This window comes from Canis lupus, chromosome 20 (genome assembly GCF_011100685.1).
Source record: "Canis lupus familiaris isolate Mischka breed German Shepherd chromosome 20, alternate assembly UU_Cfam_GSD_1.0, whole genome shotgun sequence".
In the NCBI taxonomy this organism is placed as follows: domain Eukaryota; kingdom Metazoa; phylum Chordata; class Mammalia; order Carnivora; family Canidae; genus Canis; species Canis lupus.
The window spans coordinates 54731383-54752963 of NC_049241.1; the positions used below are offsets into that span (position 1 = coordinate 54731383).

Here is a 21581-nt window from a genome sequence, read left to right on the forward strand (position 1 = left end):
CTGGAGGCCCGGTAGAACCATAAAAAAATTTTTTTTCCCTGGTTTTTATCTTTCAATCCTACTTATCCCCCAAACAATGGTCTGCCATTTGGAGCTAGTCTGTTTGGGGTTAACGCTTCTGACACTTGCTCGTTCTAGACCCTTGCACAGCCAACAGTAGCCAGCATTTTGTAATATTGCACTCATTCTACAGTTTTTATCTGGACAGCTGCTTTTTCTTTATCAAACCACGCTGATTCATCATTTTAAAGAGAGGATGTGTCGATTTTTCACTAGTTGATGTAAACATCAGGGGATCCCTGGGTGGCGCAGCGGTTTGGCGCCTGCCTTTGGCCCAGGGCGCGATCCTGGAGACCCCGGATCGAATCCCACATCAGGCTCCTGGTGCATGGAGCCTGCTTCTCCCTCTGCCTATGTCTCTGCCTCTCTCTCTTTCTCTCTCTGTGACTATCATAAATAAATAAAAATTAAAAAAAAAACAAAACATCAGTGACGTGCAGATAGATACAGCCCACACTTGGTTTAAAGTCCCGTGTCAGAATCCCAGCTCCTATCACGGACTGCCTTTCTCCCTCTAAGGAAATGTCCTTAGTTATAAAATGGAAACAACAGTAGCACCAACTTCCGGTTCTGAAGATGCCACGAGATCACCAAAGTCAAGTGCTTGGTGTCTGATACACATGATTATTGGTGCCCAAACCACCATCCTTCATACTGCAAACAAGGCCTTCAGCCCACCAGTACTTTTCCTCCCCCCCCCCCCACCCCCGACTTCTCCAGTGAGGTCTCCACTGTGAAATGGAGAAATGGAGGCTGGAGGAGTCTGCTCCCCGCACACACATCCCTCTTTACCAGCTCGCCACCAGCAAAATGGAAAAACTAAGCAATCTGAACCTATGTGCAAAAGAAGGGTTTTTATTGTGAAACAGAAGGCTGGGTCCAGCCCAGAGCACATCCTTTCCCTCCTCCGCGCCCGGGACCCCATCCGCAGAGGGGCGGCCTCAAGGCTGTCACCTGCGGGGGCAAGGGTAGGGGCCGCTCCAAGGTTGAGCGAGCAGAAAGAGACCAGGGATGCGGTGGTTCCAACAAATGGCCAGGGTTCCCCGGGTGCCCTCATGGATGCAGCCTGGGGCCTGGGGAGAGTCACACCCCCTCTCTTAGCCTCAGCTTTCTCATCTGCAAAATGGAAGCAGCAACCATGTCACCCACAGTGGCCCGGATGACTGAGGAAACGCCTTCCAAGTCGGTGACCAGGTGCCTGGCACACGATCAGCGCTTGCAAACTCGGAGCTGCGGCTCTTTCCAGGTGCTGGCAAGTTTTTCTCAGTTTTCCTTTTCTGTCTTGATGACTCTGGCTCGGGCCTCGGCCACCGGCTCAGAGGTGTCTCGATGGGTGTCGCCGCTCTGGGACGGCTGGATGGAGGGCTCCCCTCTGGGAAGACGAAGGAGCGCCGCCCCGGGAGCTCAGGCAGCGGCAGCGGCGACAGCGGTGACGTTGAGCTCCTGGCGGATGAACCAGGCCCTCGGGTGCGGCAGCCATCCCCGGAGCAGGCCCAGCAGGTGGAAGCGCCACGGGTAGAAGACGCCGGGGGCGCGGGTGGCACCGCCGCGGATCACCGCCAGGGCCGCCTTGGGCCCCGGGGCCGCCTTGGCCCTCGTGACTCCCCTGGGGACGGGAGGGTGCGCTGGGGACTGCGGCCGGGCCGCCCCCCACAGCCCCCTGCCCCTGACGGCCCGGGCCTCACCTGACTGCCTCGGCGGCCGAGGCGCGGTCCCGGAGGCCCAGGACACACATGGTGATGGCCACGTTCACGTCCTGCACGTCCAGCTCCCGCCGCAGGGAGCCGAAGAAGCCGTCCAGCGCGAACTTGGCCGCCGAGTACGGGCTGGAGAAGGACGTGGGCACACGGCCTAGGAGCGCGGGGGCGCAGCCGCTCGTGACCACACGGCGCTCCCCCTCCTCCGGAGCCTCCCTGCCCTGTCCAGGTCCGCCCGCCTCCCCGGCCGCGGGCACGCACCGAGCAGCGAGGACACGACCACCAGGGAGCCTCTGCTGTCGGTCAGGCTGGGCAGCGCCAGCGAGGTCAGCTGCACGTAACTCAGCAAGTTCACCTGCAGGTGGCGACGGCGAGTCACCGCAACGCGAAGGCACGCCAGCCCGGCAGGGGCGGGACTTGGCGCTGTGGGCGGGGCCAGGGCGGGCCGGTGGGGGCGGGGCCTTGGTGCTATGGGCGGGGCCTGCGAGGGGCTGGACCTGAGGGTCGGGGCCTTGGCGCGGTGGGCGGGGCCTGGGAGGGACGGGACCTTGGCGCTGTGGGCGGGGCCAGTGGGGGCGGGGCCTTGGTGCTATGGGCGGGGCCTGCGAGGGGCTGGACCTGAGGGTCGGGGCCTTGGTGCTGTGGGCGCGGCCCCGGAGGGGCGTGGCCGGAGGGGCGGCGCCTAGGCGCGGTGGGCGGGGCTAAGGAGGGGCGGGGCCTGACGTGGAATCAGAGGGACAGGCCGCTGGGCGCCGCACCTGCAGGAGCCAGCGTGTCCCCTGGATGCTCCGGGACCGCGTGCCTGCCGGGGTGGCGCCGAGGTGGTTCAGCACGAGGTAGTCCAGCCCTCCTGGCCCAGAGAGGCCCATCAGCAAGGAGCTAGTCCTCGAAGAGACCCCTCCCCTGGGCCCCGTCACCTTGAACTCGGGAAGCTGCGGCCGGAGCACTGACCCCGTGCGTTCCGCCCCGGGAAGCTCCCGCCTCCTACCTAAGAGACCGGACCCTATTCCCTGGCCCTGCCAGGCTTGGTCCCCGATCCAGAGACCCAGTCCAGAGTTCCGCCCCCTGGAGGCAGTGAGGCTCCACCCTGGCCAAGCCCCAGACCCCTAAGCTCCGCCCACCGAGACCACGGCCCCACCCCCTCCGAGTCCTGCCCCAAGGCCTAGGCCCCCGCCCCAGACGCCAGGCCCCGCCCCTCACCCAGCTTGTCCAGCGCAAACTGCACCACGCGCCCGGGCACCTCGGGGGAGGCCATGTCCGCAGCGATGTAGAAGACCTCGGGAGCGCCCAGCTTCCGGCAGTTCCCTACCACCTGGGGGGCCAGAGCTGCCCGTGGGCCGGTCCACCCCGGCGGGCCCCCCTCGGCCTGCTAGGCCTCTGGCGCCCCAGCCCAAAGCCCCCCTCCCCCCACCAACCCCGTGCTTCGGGTTACATTCCACATTATTCCCAAAGCTCTGCCCCGGGGGTGGGGGGGCACATTGGCAGCCCGGGGGCTACAACAAGGGCCCTTCTCTTTGCTCAACACCCGCATTTAAAACTCAGATTTCAGGTCAATCTCGAGATGTCTGGCCCCTCTGGACATCGTGCAAGGTCCGTTGCAAACACTACGTTTTCTTGGAGCTACCATGGGCTAAGAAGCGTCCACCCACCACCCCTCCCTGGAGTTTGGCACAGGCTCTGGACACCACCACCAATCCCATTTTTTGAGGAACACTCCCTGTCTTTCACTGTCTCACTGTATTAACCCAACACCAGAACCCAGGAGAAGGTACTTTTATTGTCTCTGGGGGGCGAATGAGGAACCTAGGCTCAGGGTTAACCTACTTGCTACAGGTCACAGACGAAGCCTGGATCTTTGGGAGTATTTGAACCCAGGCCCGGTTTTCCAGCCACTCCCGCCCCCACCATTCCACTGGAAATCGGCGTCTCACCTTCTGCAGGAAAGCCTCGGTGTGGGCTGTGAGCACCAGGTGGGAGCCCAGGCGAGCGTAGTGATAGGCCAGCTCCTCCCCGACGCCTGCGCTGGCCCCGGTCAGCAGCACCCGGGCTCCCTGGAGGCTGGCTAGCAGTGTGCACCGTGGTCAATGCTGGGGATGCCCCGGATGGGGGGCCCAATTCGTCCCTCCCCCACCTCCAGGCACTCACCAGGGTCAAAGTTGTCATCCCAGTAGTAGGAGAAGAACAGGGCTCCCAGCCCCGTGAGGAGCAGAACCTTCATGGCCGGCTCTGAGTCTGCAGGGTCTGCAGCGGGAGAGAGGATGGCAGGCACAGCCTGGCGCACAGCCTGGCCCACAGCCACCCCCATTTCCCCAGCTGGGCCTTTGTTTGCTGACGATGCTCCCTCCAGGCCCTGCCCTCTCTCCTCCATCTCCGCAGCCAGCACCTGGTCCAGGTCATATAGCTTCCCCTCGCCTCTTCAGGTTGTTCTCCCTCCTAGAAGCAGCCAAATTACATCTTACCTCCCCCTGCTGAAAACCCTCCCCATCTCATTTAGGACAAAAGCCAGGCTCCTTGATGCTCAAAAAGGCCCCACGAGGACCAGCCCCTCTTGCTCTGTTTGCCAAAACAGCGCCTCTTCAGCATTCCTTAGAAGGAGCCAGACTCCATCCTGCCTCAGGGCCTTTGCATTGGCTACTCCCTCTGCCCGAAATGCTCTTCCCAAATATAACCCAATGAGTTGCTCTCTCACTTCTCTGAAGTCAGCACAAAACTGACCTTCTCCAAGGAAAACCCCCTGGCCTCCTTTCCTAAAGTACCTCCTGGTCCCTCTCCCTCCTCTTGCCTCTAAAACTTCCACGCTCTCAGCACTTGCCATGATCTGAAATCATCCTGATGATCTGTTACATGCTCCCTGTCCCTCTCTCCTCTTAGAGCGTCAGCTCCACGAGGCAGGAAGGAAACGGAAACTTGCTTCTGCTTTGTTCGCTGTTGGGTCCTCAGTGGCCCCCAAACTGCCAGACATGGAGCAGATGCTCGACAGACACGAGACTGGCCCTGAGTGATGTGACGAACATTGGAAGTGACAGCTGGGGGGACCCGGAGAGATGACTCTGGAGACACCAGGAAGGAGCCTGTGTCGTCACGGTTAAGATGTGACTTGAGCTGTGGGAGTGGATTTACTTGTTCCGGGGAGAAGGTGAAAGAGAGAAACAGGCCAAGGACTTCACGATTCAGGGGGGCACGAATCTTCCCCCAAGGAAGGCACAGGCCCGTCACATCCTGGGGTTTCTGTTCTCTGAACGCAGTAGGGGTAGAACTGTAGAACTGAGAGATGGTGGGGCTGGGGTGCCCTCAGCTCTGAGATGTCTAGATCCTTCGACCTACTGCCAACTTCCAGCTGCCTCCCCCTGCCTCCCCCACCCTCCCACTCCCTCCTCCGCACCCTATGCTCTCCGGGCAGCCCAAGACATATTTACCCAAAGAAATGTGACTGCCCCTTGCTGCTGCAAACCCTCTCAGGGCTCGCCACTGCCCCTCGTGGAGACCGAGCTCCTCACCCCGGCCCACAATGCGCCGCGGGCCCGGCCCTGGCCCACCTGTCCCTTCTCATCTTGCCGGGTTCCTGTCTGTGACTCTTTCTCAGCTCTCCGAAGAGTGAAGTCCTCGCCCTTCCCCAGTCACGGCAGCCATCCCACCTCTCCCCGCTTTCCAGGGGACGCCCGTGAAGTCCCGCAACTTGACCCTCTTCCACCCTGACCACAGCAGCCACGCGGCGGGGGCGGGGGCGGGGGCGGGCGGCCGGCTGGCCGTCTGGGTGGATGGGTGGGTGGATGGATGGACGGAGCAGCCGGCCGGCGTCCCATGGGGACGGAATTGGGAGAACCAGACCCTCGCAGAACGCACTGGTCCCCTGACCTCACAGAGCCTCAGTTTCCCCTCTGGACAAAAAGGGCGTGCGACGTGCCGCGCGCTCCCAACCTCGTACTCACCCACTCGGGCCTCAGTTTCTCCCGCCGTCCAGCGGGGCTGGGGTCCGGGCCTGGGAGCCCGGCGCGCACCCCTCGGACTCGCACCTCCCTACGCTGCCGGCTCCGCCGGGCCCCCGACCGCGCCCCCTCCCGTAGGGTCCGGGTCACGTGACACCGAGCCCACCTCCGCAGGGGGCGGGGCCTGGCGGGGGAGCGCGGCGCCCGGGCGTTGCCCGGCAACGGCCTTCCGCCCGGCTCGCCCTCGCCCCGCCGTGGTCCTGGGCCCGCCCCCTGGACGAAAGCCCCGCCCCCGAGGCAGGCACGTGACCGAGGGCCCGCCTCCCACGCACAATTCCGACCTCGCGTTGCCGTGACAACCAACCATCTTATTGGCACACTCGCCCTGGGCCGGGGCCCTCGGTCCCCCGCGCGGGCGCGGGTGGATCTCCCGGACTCCGACGCCTTCTTGGGCCACTGTCGGGCCTCAGTCTAGACGCCCGACTCCTCTTTTCCTCGCACGCCGCCGGAGCCGCGCCAGACCGGACTACATCTCCCAGCAGTCTCGGCGGCTGGGCGAGCCGTCCGGCGCCTCACGGGGGTTGGTCCTGACTCCATTTCCCAGGCAGCCTTGCGGCGTCCGGGCTCTGAAGATTACACTTCTCAGAATCCTTTCGCTGGAGGGCTGCGGAGCCTCTCCGGCGTTTTGCGGCCGCCGCGCGACTTCGACTCTCACAGGCCTTTGCGGCTGAGTCGGGCGACTACGTTTCCCAGAGGCCTCTGCGGCGCAGTCACCGGAAGCGGCGGGCGAGTCGAGTGTCCTTGCGCGCGGAGCCGAGCGACCATGGTGCCCCGAGTGTGGTCGCTGATGAGGTGCGTGGGGCGGCGGGGCGGGCTCCGAGCCCCCGAGAAAGCCCCTCCCGTGGGCACCCCCCGCCGGGTTTGCTTCCGGCTGGGTCTTGGAGTTCCGTGGCGTCGGGTCCCGCCTCGGCCTGACCTGAGGGTCAGGAGGGGAGGGGCCTCCCGCGATCCGGGGCCGCAGGTGCCTCCCCTGGACGGCGGGAGTGCCGCCCGCGCTGCGCCAAGACCCCGGGTGCCCGGGGCGACGCGCGACGTCCAAGGAGCGCCCAGGGCCGCGCGGGACCCCGCGAGGCACAAGGCCGGGGGTCTAGGCCTTCCCTCGCCGCGCCGTGTGCGGATCACGAGTGGGCCTCAGTTTACCTGTTAAACGGGGCCGAGGGGCTGTGCTCTGTGCAGTGAGGGGAGCGTTGTGCCAGGCGGTGCCCGGCCGCCTCCTTGTTCTTCCGTGTCCGCTGCCCGGCCTCGCTGTGTCACTCCCCGGACCCAGGCGCCCCGCGTGGGCCAGGAGCCCGGGGCTGCCGGCAGTGCCGGGGAGCTGCTGAGCCGCCGCCCTGCCTCCCCCCCCCCCACCACCGCAGGTTCCTCATCAAGGGCAGCGTGGCCGGGGGTGCGGTCTACCTGGTGTACGACCAGGAGCTGCTGGGCCCAAGCGACAAGAGCCAGGCTGTGCTCCAGAGGGCCGAGGAGGTGGTGCCCCCAGCCATGTACCAGCTCAGCCAGTACGTGTGCGAGCAGACCGGCCTGAAGATGCCCCAGGTAGCCCCCGGCGGCGTGTCCGTGTCCGTGTCCGCGTCCTCCCACGGGCTCGGTCCTGCGAGGCTGGGGCCGCGGGGCCCTTCCCCTTCTCACCTGCCCCTTCTCCCCTCTCTTCCCAGCTCCCAGCCCCTCCAAAATTTAACTTTCACTTCCGTGACACCTGGAACTCAGGTAGGCCCTGGTCCCCGTGCTGGGGGGTGACCCCTGCCACCGCAGCCTCACAACCCTGCCACCGCTTGCTTCCTGGTCACTCCTTCCCGTGGCTCCCCGTGCTGCCCTGCACCCCTGCCACGGATCTAAAGGATCTAAAGAGGGTGGAGATTTCAGGGAGGGGTGAGCCAGAGGGAGCCTACTTTGAGGACAGGTGATCTCAGACAACATGAGGCCCTGCCCCCCCCCCCGCCTCAGTTTCCCCATGTGGGACCGATGGCGCTGGAACTGGTGCCTCTCAAAGCCTTGTGGAGCTCGGGTTTCCGGGGGGCTGGTGTGGGTGGGCGAGACGCGGTGGCTGAAGGCGCTGGGGCCTCCCTCTCCACAGGGATCCTCACGGTGATGTCAGCTCTGTCGGTGGCCCCCTCCAAGGCCCGCGAGTACTCCAGGGACGGCTGGGAATACCTGAAGGAGCGGATCAAGTAGCCTGCCAGAGGCCACCTGCCCCAGTCAGGAACGGGGGCAGGGGCACCAGCGACCTGGAGACTCCAGACTGGGACTGGGACCCCACTCGAGGGCAGCTCCCGGCCTTGCCGGCCCAATAAAGGACTTTGGAAATGCTCCCCGACCCGTGTGCTGGCCCTGGGGGCTGGGGGTGGCCCGGCTGGTGCCCAGAGCAAGGGGCCTGGGCTAGCAGCTCCTCAGGGCCTGACCTGGACCACAGGTGTTGGTTAACCCCTTTGCCGTCCGGACCCCACTGCTGAGTCTCCAACCTGGTGCGGGGCTGGGGGCAGACATTGACCCTGGAGCTCCACGGACAGTGCTCAGGGGCCCAGGAACGGGTTGAGAAAGTGCCGATGCCGGCCTTCCTGGAGGGCTGAGCCCAGGGTGGGGGCTTTGCGGGGCTGGGGGCCTGGGGAGGGGCATGTTCATCTCCCCGCTGTCTGCGTGGCCAGGAGTTCCCGGGGCCGCTCAGTGATCACCGTGTGTAGAGCTGCTCACGAGAGCGACTGCAGTCCCCGCAGGACGGGCCTGTGTCCCCGGGGAGGGGGTCATGACGTGGGGGCTGCAAAAAAGCAGAGATGGCCAGGTGTGGCCCAGGGGCGCCGGGCAGGCAGGCAGGCAGGGCTTCAGGAAGCACCTGGCCACCCCCAAGGCAGCCGCACAGCGAGGACGAGGGTGGGCCGTGTGGTTTCCAGGTGAGGAAAAGGGCGGAGATAGAGGCACCTGTCTGAGGGCACAGGGCAGGCAGGGCTGCGTCTCTTACAGACGGACACACGTACCCCGAGGGCTGCTGGGGCCTCAGGCTGCTCCAGGCCCTGCGGGTCCCTCAGCAGCTCTGAAGAGATGCCTTCCCCAAGCCCTAGGTCTGTTTGCACTGACGCCCCCCCCCCCCCGCCCCCGGCTCTCGGCCTTGTGCCCTTCCATCCACTTCCCAGGTCCAAGTCTGAACATGTCCCTGCCCTCCTCGGAAACCCTCTATGGCTCCCTGCTGCCTTCCCCTTGAGCCCGGACTCCTCCAAGGGGCCCCATTCCCAGAACGCAGTTGGTCTTCACCACTGGCCTTGGCACCCACTCAGCAGGCCATCCTCCCTCCTGACTCTGGCTCATCCTGCCTGCAGCTTAGCATTGGCCTCCTCTGGAAAGCCTCCCGACCCCTTCCTCCCAGCCTGAAGTCAGGCACTCGGCCCAGGCCCCCCGACTGCCCTGTGGGTGTCCTATCAGGGCCTTAGCACTGCGAGGCAAGGTCGCCCTACCTCAGCCTGGGCACAGTAGGTGTTGAACAGCATCCCTGCCTCCACCCCCGAAATGCCAGTGGCACTCTGTCCCCTGGTCCTGACGGCTGCAGACGTCTCCAGTTGCTGCCAGGTGTCTCCTGGGCAGTCATCCCAGCAGACGAGCACTGCCTTGGGAGTTTGCTAGTCTCCCGTGACAAATGACCAGATTCAGGGGCTTAAAAGCACACGTCGACCGGTTCACAGATCTGGAGGCTGGAAGCCCACCACGGGTCTCACGGAGCTAGGAGGACAGGGCTGGCTCTTTCTGGGGACAGTCCGTATCTGGCCTTTTCCAGCTTCTAGAGGCCACCACACTCAGCAGGAGTGCCCCCCCCCATCTTCAAAGCGAGCTGTGGAGCGTGTGGGTGTCCAGCCCCCCCCCCAGCTCTCCTGCCTCCCTATTCCCCTTATAGGACCCCAGTGAGGACACTGGGCCCCAGAAGGGGCTTCTGGCCCTTTAGGTTACCATGCGCACAGGCTTGGGGATAAGGGTGGGTGGGGTGATCTGTGGCCCAGGTGGGAGGGGGTTTTATTTGCTGCCCCTGCCCCCCACCATCTGAAGGCTTGGTCACGTGTCTGTCTCCCCCCACATACACCCATACCCCATTGTGGACCCTGCGGGAACAGGGGCCCAGGCTGCCTTGGTGGTTAGTGTGTTCCCAGCCCCAGACAGGCTTGGACTCCACAGTGATGTGTCAGGGAGGCAGCCGGCCTGTCACCACTGCTCCCCTGGACGGGTGGACCCCAACATGAACACAGACCAGGGCCCACAGAGACGGAGCCTGGTGGACCTGAGGAGCAGCATGGCCCCACGTACGGGCCTTAGCACCACGCTGCTGTCACACCTTACCCCACGGGCATGCTGCTCCACTCAGGAGATGCTACGAGCCACAGACACAGGAAGTAGATGGTGGTGTGGTGGGCGCAGGGCAGTTGGCGTTTGGGAGGATGAAAGGTTCTGCAGGCGGAGGTCAGTGATGGTGGCACAACACTGTACGATACTAATGCCACCAAGCTGTACACCTAAAGTGCTTAAAATGGGAAATTGTGTGTTATATGTATTTTGCCACATCAAAAAAAAGGCACAGCAGCCTGTTCAGCTAGGCTGGGCCTGTCCTGGACACGGAGGCAGAGTGTGGAGGACAGAGGGCCCAGGAGGGGGAACAGGGACAAAACGGCCACGACGCAGAACGCAGACGATCCCACAAACCCCAGGTCCAGGTTCAGGCAGGCCAGGAGCGTGTGCTGTCAGTAAAGGGCTTCCGGGAACCCGGACAGCCCCTTAAAGCTGCCCCTTCCCCCCTGAAGAGCCATGGCTCAGCTATGCCAAGTATAATTTACACAAATATGTGAAATAAAAAAGAGAAAACACTTTAAATAAAGGGTATGTGAACAGAAACACATTTATTACAAAAAACAAAAACCAAAAAAAAAAAAAAAAACAAAAAAAAAACACAAAACATTCACATTGTATTGAGCTACAATATGGCAGCAGATAAAAAAAAATTATTGTACACAGTTGAAGAGAACTCCTAACAGAACATACTCTTGTTGCCACGGGACAGAACACAGGAATCCAAGCACTTAGTAGCGGCGAGTGAAGCGGGTGTCGTTGGGTCGGCTGCCCCGGTTCTGTCCCCCGAAGCCACCCTGCATTCCGCCGCGCGGGATCACGTGGCCCCGCGAGGCCCCGCCAGGGGCGAAGCTGCCACGCCTAGGACCGACACAGATCCCACGTCAGAGAAGTCCGGCCGGCACGCCCCCCGTGCACACCCCCCCGTGCACACCCCCAGCTGCCGGCCCTCTTCTGGGAGCAGAGCCTCCATCCAGCAGACAGGCGGTGAGGGGGGCAGACTCAACTTTCTAAACCTCCCAGGCGAGCCAACACGTAAAGATGGACAAGCAGCGCCAGACACCTTACCCTGACATCCCTCCCCGGTTCATCATGTGACCTGGCCCAGAGTGACCAGACATACTTCTTTCGCCACCTACAAGACAAGAGATACTTTTCAAACAGCTTGTCTGAGCACAGCAGACGGAGTTCCGAGGACACCAACACGAGGCTCATGGGACTCCAGTCCCGTTCCTGAGCCACGCAGTCAGCCCAGAACCCACAGGTCCCAGTGATGCATCAGCACGCAAGCTGCACGCACCTGACGTCCTGGCTAAGTCGAGGCAGAGTATTAACCAAAGCCCACAGCAGTCTTCTGTGCCAGACCTCATCTGTTCCCTCCCTCCCTTCCCACATCCGGTCAGTGATGAGCAAGACCCCATGGTCTTAGAGCAGAGACAGCTCTTCCTGCCCTCAAGACAAGGCAGACAGGCTGTAAAGCAGGTGCAGCTTGAGCTTTCCAGATGCTTCTCCAAAAAAAAGAGACCTCGCCAGCTGAGAGTCAGCCCTTACCTTGCCACCTCTTGTGGTCCCTGTCTATCATGCCTCCATCAGCAGCACCCTGCCACGCACGGTCATCCTCTATTCTTCGGCCATGATCCCCCCAGTCACGTCTGCCCCTTGGAAAAAGACATCTCTGATTTGGATTGCCCCTCTCTCTGCCTTTCAGAGTAGGAGTGGTGGTGGGCTCTGGAAGGTGGGTTTAGCATTCTGTGTGCCCAGTCCCCATCCCTTTGGGTGGTGGGGGTCTACGGGAATGTTGCTCAAAGCTCCAAGGAGGCCTGAGGTGTGGCCAGTGCTCTGGGTCATGGGGCCAGCACTCATCTTTCCCTGAGACCCAGGGTCCTCAGTTGGGACACATTCAATCCTGCCTACGGTGCATGAGGCCCCAGCAAGCAGTGTGGGGTGCATGACACAAACCTGGGTGGAGGAGGCAGCCCCCGGCCCTCGCTCATCCTCTTGTCAGAGCCGTATCCGCCCCACCCGTCGCGAGAGTCCCGCCCATGGCGCTCTGGTCCTCCATGGCGTTCGGGGTAATGCTGGATGTTAAAGAGCCAGAATAAGAAGGTTTCAGTGTCAAGCCTGGATCCCAAGGCCTTTGGGGCAACAAGCTAATAACAACAAGGATAATAACAGAAGTGCTGGCAAGCGTTCAACACGTGGTCTTGTGCCACACGGGCCTTTCAGCTTGAATGACAGCCAGGCCCCCAAAGTCTGCTGGTTGTCTAGTGAGGAAAGTCAAAGAATGGAGTCACAGAACAGAGGACAGAAGCCGAGGCCTGAGATGCACCCTAATCCAAACAGAGTGAATTCAGGCACCAAAGGAGAGAAGAGTACTGGGCCTGGTGACTGCCCTGCACCAACAACAGACAACAGTAGGCCAGGTGCCTGCTGTACTCCAGCCCCACAAGGGATCCTTTATCGCAACTCAGCCTGGACCTGGCACCTCTGGCACAGGCCACACGAATGCTGGACCCTGTTCAATGCACTACCTGAAGGAAGGATGGAAGAGAAAGCCTCCCATTCTAGGAAAAGATGTTCTGTTCCAAAGATGTATTTATTTAAGAGAGACCAAGGACATGAGGGGCAAAGAAAGAGGCAGTGAGAATCTTTTTTAAACACTGAGCCCAGGGCAGCCCCGGTGGCTCAGTGGTTTAACGCTGCCTGCAGCCCAGGGCGTGATCCTGGGGACCCTGGATCGAGTCCTGCGTCAGGCTCTCTGTATGATGCCTGCTTCTCCCTCTGCCTGTGTCTCTGCCTCTCTCTCTGTCTCTATGAATAAAAAATAAATAAATAAAAATAAAAATAAAAATAAAATAAATAAATAAAAAAATAAAATAAAATAAAATAAACACTGAGCTCAACGCAAGGCTCAATCTTAGGACCCTGAAATCACAACCTGAGCCGAAATCAATAGTTGGATGCTCAACAACTGTGCCACCAAGGCGCCCCTAGGAAAAGCTGTCTCAAATGCCCACTCATCTTTCACCCGAGCCCTGCCCCTGCTTGCTGGAAGAACGTCCGAAGCTCTTAGGGAGCTGACCAAGTGCTTTTGGTTCCACTGTCCCACAAATCCAACCTGTGGCCCTGGGGTCTTTTGCTCCAGGATCACATCTAAGTAAGAACACCTAAGAAAGGGAGCCTGGTGATGAAGCCCCTCAGCTGAAGGCGCCAGCTGCCCTGTTGCTGCTCACGCCCAGACTTACCTTACCCATTAAACCAGGGTGGGCGTGTGCTTACACAGGGAGTCCTAAACACAAATGCCTCCATGACCTGCTTCCTCTGGCCTCTCATTCCCAGATGTGTGCGGATATTCCCTCAACAAAGGGGCAGGGGCAATTGAACAAGATGGACAAAACCCAGCCTCATTCCTTCTAGGAGCAAAATAAAAAGTCAGAGGGCCCCAGAAAGTCAGTCCTTCCAAATGGAGCAAGAGCTGCTTAAATGAGACCCCAGAATAATGTTTCCATAAAGAACCTTCAAAACAAAACAACCTTCAAAACATACCAGCTTTTAGAAAAATTACAGCCTGTGATTTAGACCGCTTCCTATACTTTTAGACAAACACAAATATTTAATAAGGAGTATTTGGGGCGCCTGGGTGGCTCAGTCAGTGTAGTGTCTGCCTTTAGCACAGGTCATGTTCCCAGGGTGCTGGGATCCAGCCCCACATTGGGCTCCCTGCTTCTCCCTCTGCCCCTCCCTGCTTGTGGTCTCACTTGCTCTGTAATGTAAATAAATTCTTTATAAAAAAAAAGTATCAGCCTTCTAAAAACACAAAACTGACAGAAAACACTTTGTACAAGGGCCACATCTAGCTCTTCCTGCTATTTCATAATGTAGCCACGCTCTTCTATCCAACTGACCAACCCACGTAACAGTTCAGCAAGACCCAGGAAGCCTGTGCCAGTGCTTCCCGTCTGTGTCCCCTATCACACCACCTGCCATCTAGGACAGCACTGATATCAATATTATTGAGGACACTGTATGTGAAGAAAAGCAGTCTTTCAGGTTTCCAGAGTGTTTTAGCTACCAACGGTGGGCAAAGGAACCCGAGAGACTGTACTAGACACAGCTAGCAGCACCTTCGGCCCAGCTCCTCATGCAGGAGGAAGCACCCTCAATTTCACAGCTGGAGACACAAGCTCCACACAAGTGCTGGACCAAGATGTGACCCTCTCTGGCTCTGTGGCCTGGAATTTAACCACCGCTCTCAACTTTACCAAAGAGGAACAGAAGACAAGGTGCACATTTAGCTAACATCTCAGATTTACCTCTAGGAGTAGAGAAAAAGGAATCACGTGAAGATGCCTCCAGAGGTAGCAGAGAAACCCCCTCAATGTGGCCAAGGAATACCACCACCCCCAGTCTTACACTCAGTCTGTACTAGATGCAGGGAAAGGAAACTCACAGGGCGGCAATTCTGGCCAACAATGCCCTGACCACATCCTCCCTTCATTCCCCCCATTCTTCCAAGTAAACCCATGAAAGAATCAACGCTCTTGGCGGAAGTTCTCAAGCTAAAGCTAGGACAGGAAAAGGGAGCACATCAAGCATATTCTCTAACGCGGTCATCCTGCAGAGTGTGGGTGTGGACCAGAGACTGAATGGCTTTCCGACACTTGGCGGGCAGGTGGACCCAGAGAGCACAGCACTGCTTGCTTTAGGTGCCCCTGGACTTGCAGGTGCTCAGCCGGGCAGGTCACGATTGTCCAGCAGAGCCTAAGAGACGCACCCAAGGGTCTTGAATCGTCAGTACAGGGTGTTAGTTACTCTCATTTAGAGGCGGACAGAACCTCAGGGTCAAGGCTGGAAGAGGTTCAGGATACACTACTCTTTGTTCACCTCGGCTGAGGAGGGAGAAAGCATGCTGAGGAGAGAGTCAATCCCATGGCAAAAACTGATAAAACTAGAGTTTTCGGACTTACCTGTCCTTCTCTTTCTCCCATCATGGATCTGGAACCTTCTCTCCTGTGAAAGTCAATTTAAGTTAAAGCATTAAGGAAAGAAAGATTGGTTAGGCACCCTCAAATAAAATATTTCCCAAATGGAACACAAGTAATTCATGCTCTGATGGTTCGAATGAGCCCACAAAGCCAAGAAAGGCCAACCCTATTTCTTCAGGATTCAGAAAAAGAAGAGAACTGAGAGCAAGCAGGCAAGGTCGGGGGTGGGGGCGGCTGGCTGACCTGTCAACAGAGTGGTCGGGGTAGCGGCCCCGGTCCCTGTGGTCAAAGTCGTGGAAGCGGTCCTGGCGGTTGAAGTCAGAATGGTAGCGCTCATCCAGGGCAGCCCGCTTTGCTTCTGGCCAGTAGGCATCATCTCGCCTGGAAGAGGAAAGGAGTACGTGCAATTTCTCCCTAAACTTCATAACTTTTGTGGAGATGATGAACTGAACCCCCCCCCTTTTTTTTTAAAGATTTTATTCATGACAGAGCGAGAGAGAGAGGCAGAGGGAGAAGCAGGCTCCATGCAGGGAGTCCAACACAGGACTCGATCCCAGGTCTCCAGGAATAGGCCCTGGGCTGAGGGTCGTGCTAAACCACTGAGCCACCTGGGCTGCCCGTGAACTGAACCCTTAAACGGTCCTTGGCTCCTACCACGTCACAAAATGAGAACGGACTTTAGTAACAAGGTCTTCTTTGCTCCATGAGCTGGCAGGGTGATGTGGGATCCGAATGAAAGACTTCCATTCTACTCTGACATGCCCTGCTTCCCCTAAACAGAATAGCTTTGGTTTCCCTAATAGGAGGGCAAGAGGGCACACATGCACACCTGCAGGTCGCCTCTACCATCTGCACATGGCCTTGATCTATCAGGACAGCAAGTGAGAGCCGTGACCCTGAGTTCTCCTCCAATGTGAACTAGACCCAGCAAAGACCTGCGGGGGGGGGGCGGCGGAACACTGAGAAGCACCTGAATCATACTGTTTCCAAACATTTATGACCATAAGGGACTCACAGCATCAGTATTTTGCACAGAGGCAGAAAGTACTAAAATAAAATAAAATACTAAAAGCTCTCGAAGTCGTGCTGGATATTATCACGGGGACCTCTTTAACCTGTGCTGGAGAAAGATGATGAACATAAAATGTGTTTTTTCCCAAGTGATGCATGCGGAAAAGCTTTACTAGGACCAATGCTGGCCCTATCACTCCAGACTCCCAATAAGCAAGGTCTGAAATTAGGTCTAACACTTTAGTATTCACACATCATGCACTGGCATGTCCAGGAAATAAAATGGTTACTGGAGTAAACCAGAACAAATCACTACAGTTGACTACAAAGCCTAGAACAGGGATCTGAAGATGTTTTTTGATCTCTGGCCACCTGCTTAGCACTCGCACTTCATGTGCAGCTCTGGGTGTCCGCGCCAAGACTTGAACAAGACACTACTAGGCACTGCTTTGCATAACCATTTTTCCACCGACCCCTAAGCATCTGGTTCCTGATGAAGTAAAGGACATCAAATTCGGATGTAGCATGTACTTGTGCTGCCTTTGAAACAAAAATCTCACATTAACATGATTCAGGGACCTAGAACCCAATTCTAAATGCCATGAGCCACCTAGAAGGTGGGCTAAGAACTGGACTTACCGGCCATCCACGTCGTAGGGCCTCCGCACCGCGGGCCGCCGCTCCTGCTCGTAGCGCAGCTCCTGCTGGCGCCGCAGCTCCTCGCGCTCTCGGTGGATGCGCTCCTGCTCCCGCCTGCGCTCATGCTCCACATGCATGCGCTCCCGCTCCAGCCGCTCGCGCTCCATGCGCTCGCGCTCCAGGCGGTGTCGGTGGAAAGCCAGCCTCTCGCGGGCAATCTCCAGCCGCTCACGCTCCTCACGCTCCCACTGCGCCTGCATGCGCTGCTCCCACTCACTGCGCTCACGTACCCTGCAGGAGAAGAGGCCACAGAGCTGGCGCCACCCATCTGGCTCTACAGCTCTCACCTTGGGGAATGCAGATCAGCCCAAGCACAACAGAAAGTTGGACTCAGGGCTGTGCCCGCCCCTAAGGAACTATAGCTCTAGCCGACCCACTGATGAGAGGGAGAGCACAGCAGCAGCCCCGGAATGCCAGCATGGGCTCTGCTTCCAGCTTGGTTCCTGCCCGGCAGGTACTCGGAGCATGAAAGCGTGTGCATGTCAACGGTCAGCTGAAGTATGAGCTGAACCTCACTCCCTGAAACTTTTTCTGGAGCTCAACATAATATTCCACAAATACCTCATTAAAAATAAGACTAAGAAACAACATTCTTTTCACTGCAAATTAGGTCTCAATGAAAATCTCTGCTCCCTAAGGCATGGGCTTCAATTAATCACCACGGAATGGGGCTAGTGCTCTCGCATCGAAAACTTACACGAGTTTTTTCTAAAAACATCTTATGATGTTTTTTCTAAGCTCAGATGAGTGTACCAACAAGCTGGGGACTGCAGCTACTGAGTGAAGGATGGGCAAGGCTGTAGGACCCTCGGCTCAGCCCAGAAGGGCTGCCAGCCACTCTCCTGATAGTGATACCAGCCATACCTCAGCACGTTTCCTGCCCGTCTCTATACATGTGCCTCACTGTGCCTGTGGCTTGGAGAACAGCTACTCTTGGGGCGCCTGGGCAGCTCAGTTGGCTAAGCATCTGACTTTGGCTCAGGTCATGATTCCTGTGACCTGGGATTGAGCCCTGCATGGGCCTCCCTGTCCTCCCCACTCATGCTCTATCTCCCATTCATTCATTCATACATACATACATAAATAAAACCTTAAAGCTACTCTTTTCACGTGCACTCCTGATGCCTTGTAAAGCGGAGCCACGTTGCAGGACTTGTGGCAGGGGCATGCATGACCTGTCCCTTCTGGTGACTGTCTTCTGTTTTCCTGTCAGGTTACTTTTCCCTTATTACATTTATTTCAAATCACATTTATTCCCCTCTCTCACGTGTCTTTCACATACAAAAGTTACATTTAAATTTAGTCATCTCCTTCGTGACATTTTGGGCCCTCCAACCTGAACTCGTGAATATACTTACTTTCATTTTATCCAAATGTGGACTTTAGGTTTCTGTTCAGTCACCAGCTTATGGGGACTGTTTTGTCACAGATGTGAGCTGGAGCCCCAGAGCACTATCTAAAGAACAGCAAAGAGACCTAAAGCTTTTTGGGGAGAGTCCACCCTTTTGTCACTAGTTAGAAATGTCAGTTGCGACATATTAAATTCCCACACACTGGACAGTTCCCTGCTCTATTTGCCAGTTACTTCAACAAAGTGTCTCTTGCCCACTGCCTCTCCCTTGGAAGCAGGAAGTCATGAGCAGGCACTAGAAAAAGCAATACCTCGCACCCTTTACTCATTCTTACTCTGGCAATTTTACTGATTTTTATTTTTTTAAACTATTAAGCTTAGGGGTGACGTGAATGGCTCAGATGTTGAGCACCTGAGTCTTGGTTTCAGCTTAGGTCATCACCTCTGGGTCGTGAGATCAGGGCCAACATTCAGCAAGGAGTCTGCTTGAGATTCTCTTTCTTTTTACACCCTGCCCACCCACGTGCCACTGCGAATAATTAAATCTTAAATAAAATTTAAAAAAAGGAATTATTTCTTGATTGGAAACATTAACTACCATTCAACGTGCTCAATATAACTTGTGTTTAGTTTTTAAAATTTAGGGAGACATTTTCTTCAGCTATCTTAAGGATGAGGATCTCTCAATTGTCTCCCTGCACACGTTCCACTGTTTCTCTATTTCCCTTTCCACAGCTTCTGGAGCACATTTGGTGTTTGTTAACTAGCCCTACTGCACCAGGAAGGCATTCCAACTCCCTGCTGTTATCTTCCAAAATCTTCAAGAAGTGACAGGCCTATTTGTAGGAGATGATCAATTGGAAAAAAAACAAAAACAAAAACAAAAACTACAGGATCAAAGCCAAAGGCACCAAGAAATTTAAAGCAGTATTCCACACATGGGGGACTTTGAAAATATCCCCCTAGAACACAGCTTTCAGCAATACAGAGATAGAACCAAACCAGTAACATTCCTGGACAAGGACTCACCTACGGGACTCTGAGTCTCTTGACTTCCGAGGCTCTTTGACTTTATCAAAGGACACAACAGATCGCTTCTCTCTGCTGGCTGATTTGCGATCCTGGCTCTTAGAAACCTGGTTCACCAAGAAACATCCATAAATTAAGGCAGAAATGACAACAGGAAGAATCAGGCATGTCCAGGTCCAAGCATCCAAAGTAAAGGTTGGAAAAGGACCATCCATGTTTAATGGAATAACCAGGTAACAAGGTGTTCCCTCCTAAGAAACAGGTTTTCGTTATCCTAAGTCACAACCTCATCACGATGCTAAACTATATACTAAGTATTTCCAATAGGGTCAAAATGGAAGTAGTCCCCCCACTAAAACTTTTTAAATGATCACAAGCATGCTTTTATACTTTGCTTTCTGTATCCAAAAGAAACCCCTCACTCTTGTTCTTTTCCTTCCTAATTAAACACGCAACGGGTACCTAACCATGGCTACTTATGGTGTCACTGGGGATTCCTAATTTGTGTAGCTGCATGACTTTTATGAGATCTACTCATCTTATGCCTGGAGCTCGTACTTTAGTTTTGCCATTTTCCAATTGTTTTATATAAAATAAATGTAAAAGGTCACAGGTCTAACATGTGCACACACACAGAGTGAAACCTGCCATCACTGAAATGCTGGCTTGCAAGAGCTTCACTGTCTGTCCCCTTGCAGCACGAGGTAACACGGTAGGCCTGACGCTGGTGCCCAGAATATCTCCACTTAACCGTTCATGCTAAGGGTGGTTCACTATGCCTAGACCGTGGCAAAATGTGCTTTGTGCTGACCACCTGCCCTCCTCCTGGGAGTCAGGAGTCTCAATATGCCTCTGGCAGAAAGCCATGTAACCAGTCCCTGATAGAACCCTTGGGTGCTGAGGCTCTAATGGGCCGATGGGCTTGCCTGGGCAGGAGCATCACCAAGTGTTGCTACATTTTCATTGCTGCATGAGCTCACAGGCAGGACAGAGCACAGGGGAGCCTGCATGGGTCTCGCGCACACTCTGTGTCTCTTTCCCCACGACCTCATCTGGCTGTGTGTCTTTACTGCACCACTGGGGCCAATCTTTGCTGTGACTACCACCACAGGCTCTCTAAGCCCAGTGGTCCTTAGAATGAATCACTGAACGTGGGTGGTCTTGGGGACCCTGGACCCACACCTACTGAAGTTGCAAGACTGCCAAAATTTGAACTTATGGACAGCGACAGCTGCCTAAGACCAGAAGAGCAGGCAGCATGAAGCGGTAAGAGCCTAAGATGCATCCTCTGTGAATTCCTGTGTTCTGCGGAACATCCCTGAAGAGAAAGAGTATTGAGCTGAGCCAAAGTGGAGACCTGACTTAGAAAGGCTGGCAGGGCTGCATGTGAGCTTAGGAATGCACGATGGAGAGCTGCTGAAACTTTCAGGGGAGGTAATGAAAATAGCCAGCTACAGGATGATTCGGGAAAAAGAAAAGAAGCCAACCAGTCCCATATTTGAATTTCCTAAGACCAGTGCTCTAACCCCTGAGCTATTATAGAACATTCAACACATTTGAATTTTAAAAGTAGCTTTAGGAAAAAAAAAAAAATTCTCATCAAAAAAAGTTAACTGTAAATTAAAGCTTTTAAACTCAGTTTTTTAGAATATCAAGATCTCTACATTTTAAGAAGATATACCACCCTTCTTTTTTTTATTTATTTTTTTTATTTATCTCTTAATTTTTATTTATTTATGATGGTCACAGAGAGAGAGAGAGAGAGAGAGAGAGAGAGATGCAGGCAGAGGGAGAAGCAGGCTCCATGCACCAGGAGCCCGACGTGGGACTCGATCTCGGGTCTCCAGGATCGCGCCCCGGGCCAAAGGCAGGCGCCAAACCGCTGCGCCACCCAGGGATCCCTATACCACCCTTCTTAATTAAACTCAAGAACTCCCTTAAGATATACAGAAAAATAAATGAAAGAATATGGAAAAACACTACACTCTAGTTAGAAAATTAATACTCACTCTCTCTTTGGATCCTGATGTTTTGACACTAATAACAGGCACACCTTTAGATTTATCCATCACTACAGTTCGCTCCGTTCCTCGACTTCCTACAGGAAGTAAAGGAGTCATGTTAAGGTAAGAAACCAGAAACATCCAAATTAGAGAAAGTACCCAACTCTATGGAAAAGAGATCTAGTTTGTGTTGCTGACTACAGCAAACCACGAACCACACCAACTAGGAAGAGAACACCAGCTGGCATCTCTGGTGACAGTACCTGATTTTGTAGTTCGGGATCGCTCTGAGGGGCCAGGTTTCTGATCGTCCTGATCTTTACTCTTTTCTCCACTTCCATCTTCACCCTTCTTAATGTCCTCTTTTCTATCAGCTTTATCTTCCCTCTTAAGGTTCGCAGACCTAGAAATAACATCCCAGGACACACAGCCTGTTAGATACA

At 56.2% G+C, this 21581-nt stretch overlaps 3 protein-coding genes across 17 annotated transcripts in view; 1 reads left to right on the forward strand and 2 right to left on the reverse strand.

Annotated features, from left to right (window-relative positions):
* Window positions 1-895: 895 nt before the first annotated feature.
* On the reverse strand, window positions 896-6208 carry HSD11B1L (hydroxysteroid 11-beta dehydrogenase 1 like). 13 transcript variants are annotated; one of them, XM_038567647.1, is made up of 9 exons: window positions 5687-5917; window positions 4570-5021; window positions 3903-3998; window positions 3689-3815; window positions 2958-3069; window positions 2516-2741; window positions 2019-2112; window positions 1746-1911; window positions 896-1666 (listed from the first exon to the last, which is right to left on the reverse strand). In XM_038567647.1, exons 3-9 carry the CDS (start codon window positions 3918-3920, stop codon window positions 1465-1467), a joined length of 945 nt encoding a protein of 314 aa, XP_038423575.1. In that variant the 5' UTR covers window positions 3921-3998; window positions 4570-5021; window positions 5687-5917; the 3' UTR covers window positions 896-1464. The 13 variants fall into 13 exon arrangements, with proteins under 13 accessions (XP_038423575.1, XP_038423577.1, XP_038423570.1 ...); XM_038567649.1 differs by having other exon boundaries at window positions 2516-2607; window positions 5687-5900; XM_038567642.1 differs by having other exon boundaries at window positions 896-1503; window positions 4570-4751; window positions 5687-5898.
* On the forward strand, window positions 6014-8052 carry MICOS13 (mitochondrial contact site and cristae organizing system subunit 13). Its single transcript, XM_038567651.1, has 4 exons — window positions 6014-6535; window positions 7102-7279; window positions 7399-7450; window positions 7818-8052. The coding sequence occupies exons 1-4, from the start codon at window positions 6507-6509 to the stop codon at window positions 7913-7915; spliced, it is 357 nt and encodes a 118-aa protein (XP_038423579.1). The 5' UTR covers window positions 6014-6506; the 3' UTR covers window positions 7916-8052.
* A 2533-nt stretch (window positions 8053-10585) lies between these two features.
* The window catches only part of SAFB (scaffold attachment factor B), a 35254-nt gene continuing 24258 nt past the window's right edge, over window positions 10586-21581 (reverse strand). For 2 of the 3 annotated variants that reach the window (XM_038567652.1, XM_038567654.1), the window contains exons 12-21: window positions 21402-21541; window positions 21145-21233; window positions 19136-19242; window positions 16696-16986; window positions 15289-15426; window positions 15028-15070; window positions 12020-12138; window positions 11612-11718; window positions 11129-11195; window positions 10586-10921 (exon numbers count right to left, since the gene is read on the reverse strand). In XM_038567652.1, coding sequence (XP_038423580.1) covers window positions 10792-10921; window positions 11129-11195; window positions 11612-11718; window positions 12020-12138; window positions 15028-15070; window positions 15289-15426; window positions 16696-16986; window positions 19136-19242; window positions 21145-21233; window positions 21402-21541 — 1231 coding nt within the window. In that variant the 3' untranslated portion in view covers window positions 10586-10791. The remainder of the gene's footprint in view (window positions 10922-11128; window positions 11196-11611; window positions 11719-12019; window positions 12139-15027; window positions 15071-15288; window positions 15427-16695; window positions 16987-19135; window positions 19243-21144; window positions 21234-21401; window positions 21542-21581) is intronic. The other variant, XM_038567653.1, reaches the window with a different exon arrangement.

Coding starts and splice junctions, on each gene's coding strand:
- MICOS13 (XM_038567651.1), top strand. CDS start 6,507: ATGGTGCCCCGAGTGTGGTCGCTGATGAG. Junction 7,280..7,398: donor CCGGCCTGAAGATGCCCCAG/GTAGCCCCCGGC, acceptor CTCTCTTCCCAG/CTCCCAGCCCCTCCAAAATT. Junction 7,451..7,817: donor CCGTGACACCTGGAACTCAG/GTAGGCCCTGGT, acceptor CCCTCTCCACAG/GGATCCTCACGGTGATGTCA.
- HSD11B1L (XM_038567643.1), bottom strand. Junction 3,070..3,688: donor CCGAGGCTTTCCTGCAGAAG/GTGAGACGCCGA, acceptor CTGGCCCCCCAG/GTGGTAGGGAACTGCCGGAA. Junction 1,912..2,018: donor GGTCGTGTCCTCGCTGCTCG/GTGCGTGCCCGC, acceptor CCGCGCTCCTAG/GCCGTGTGCCCACGTCCTTC.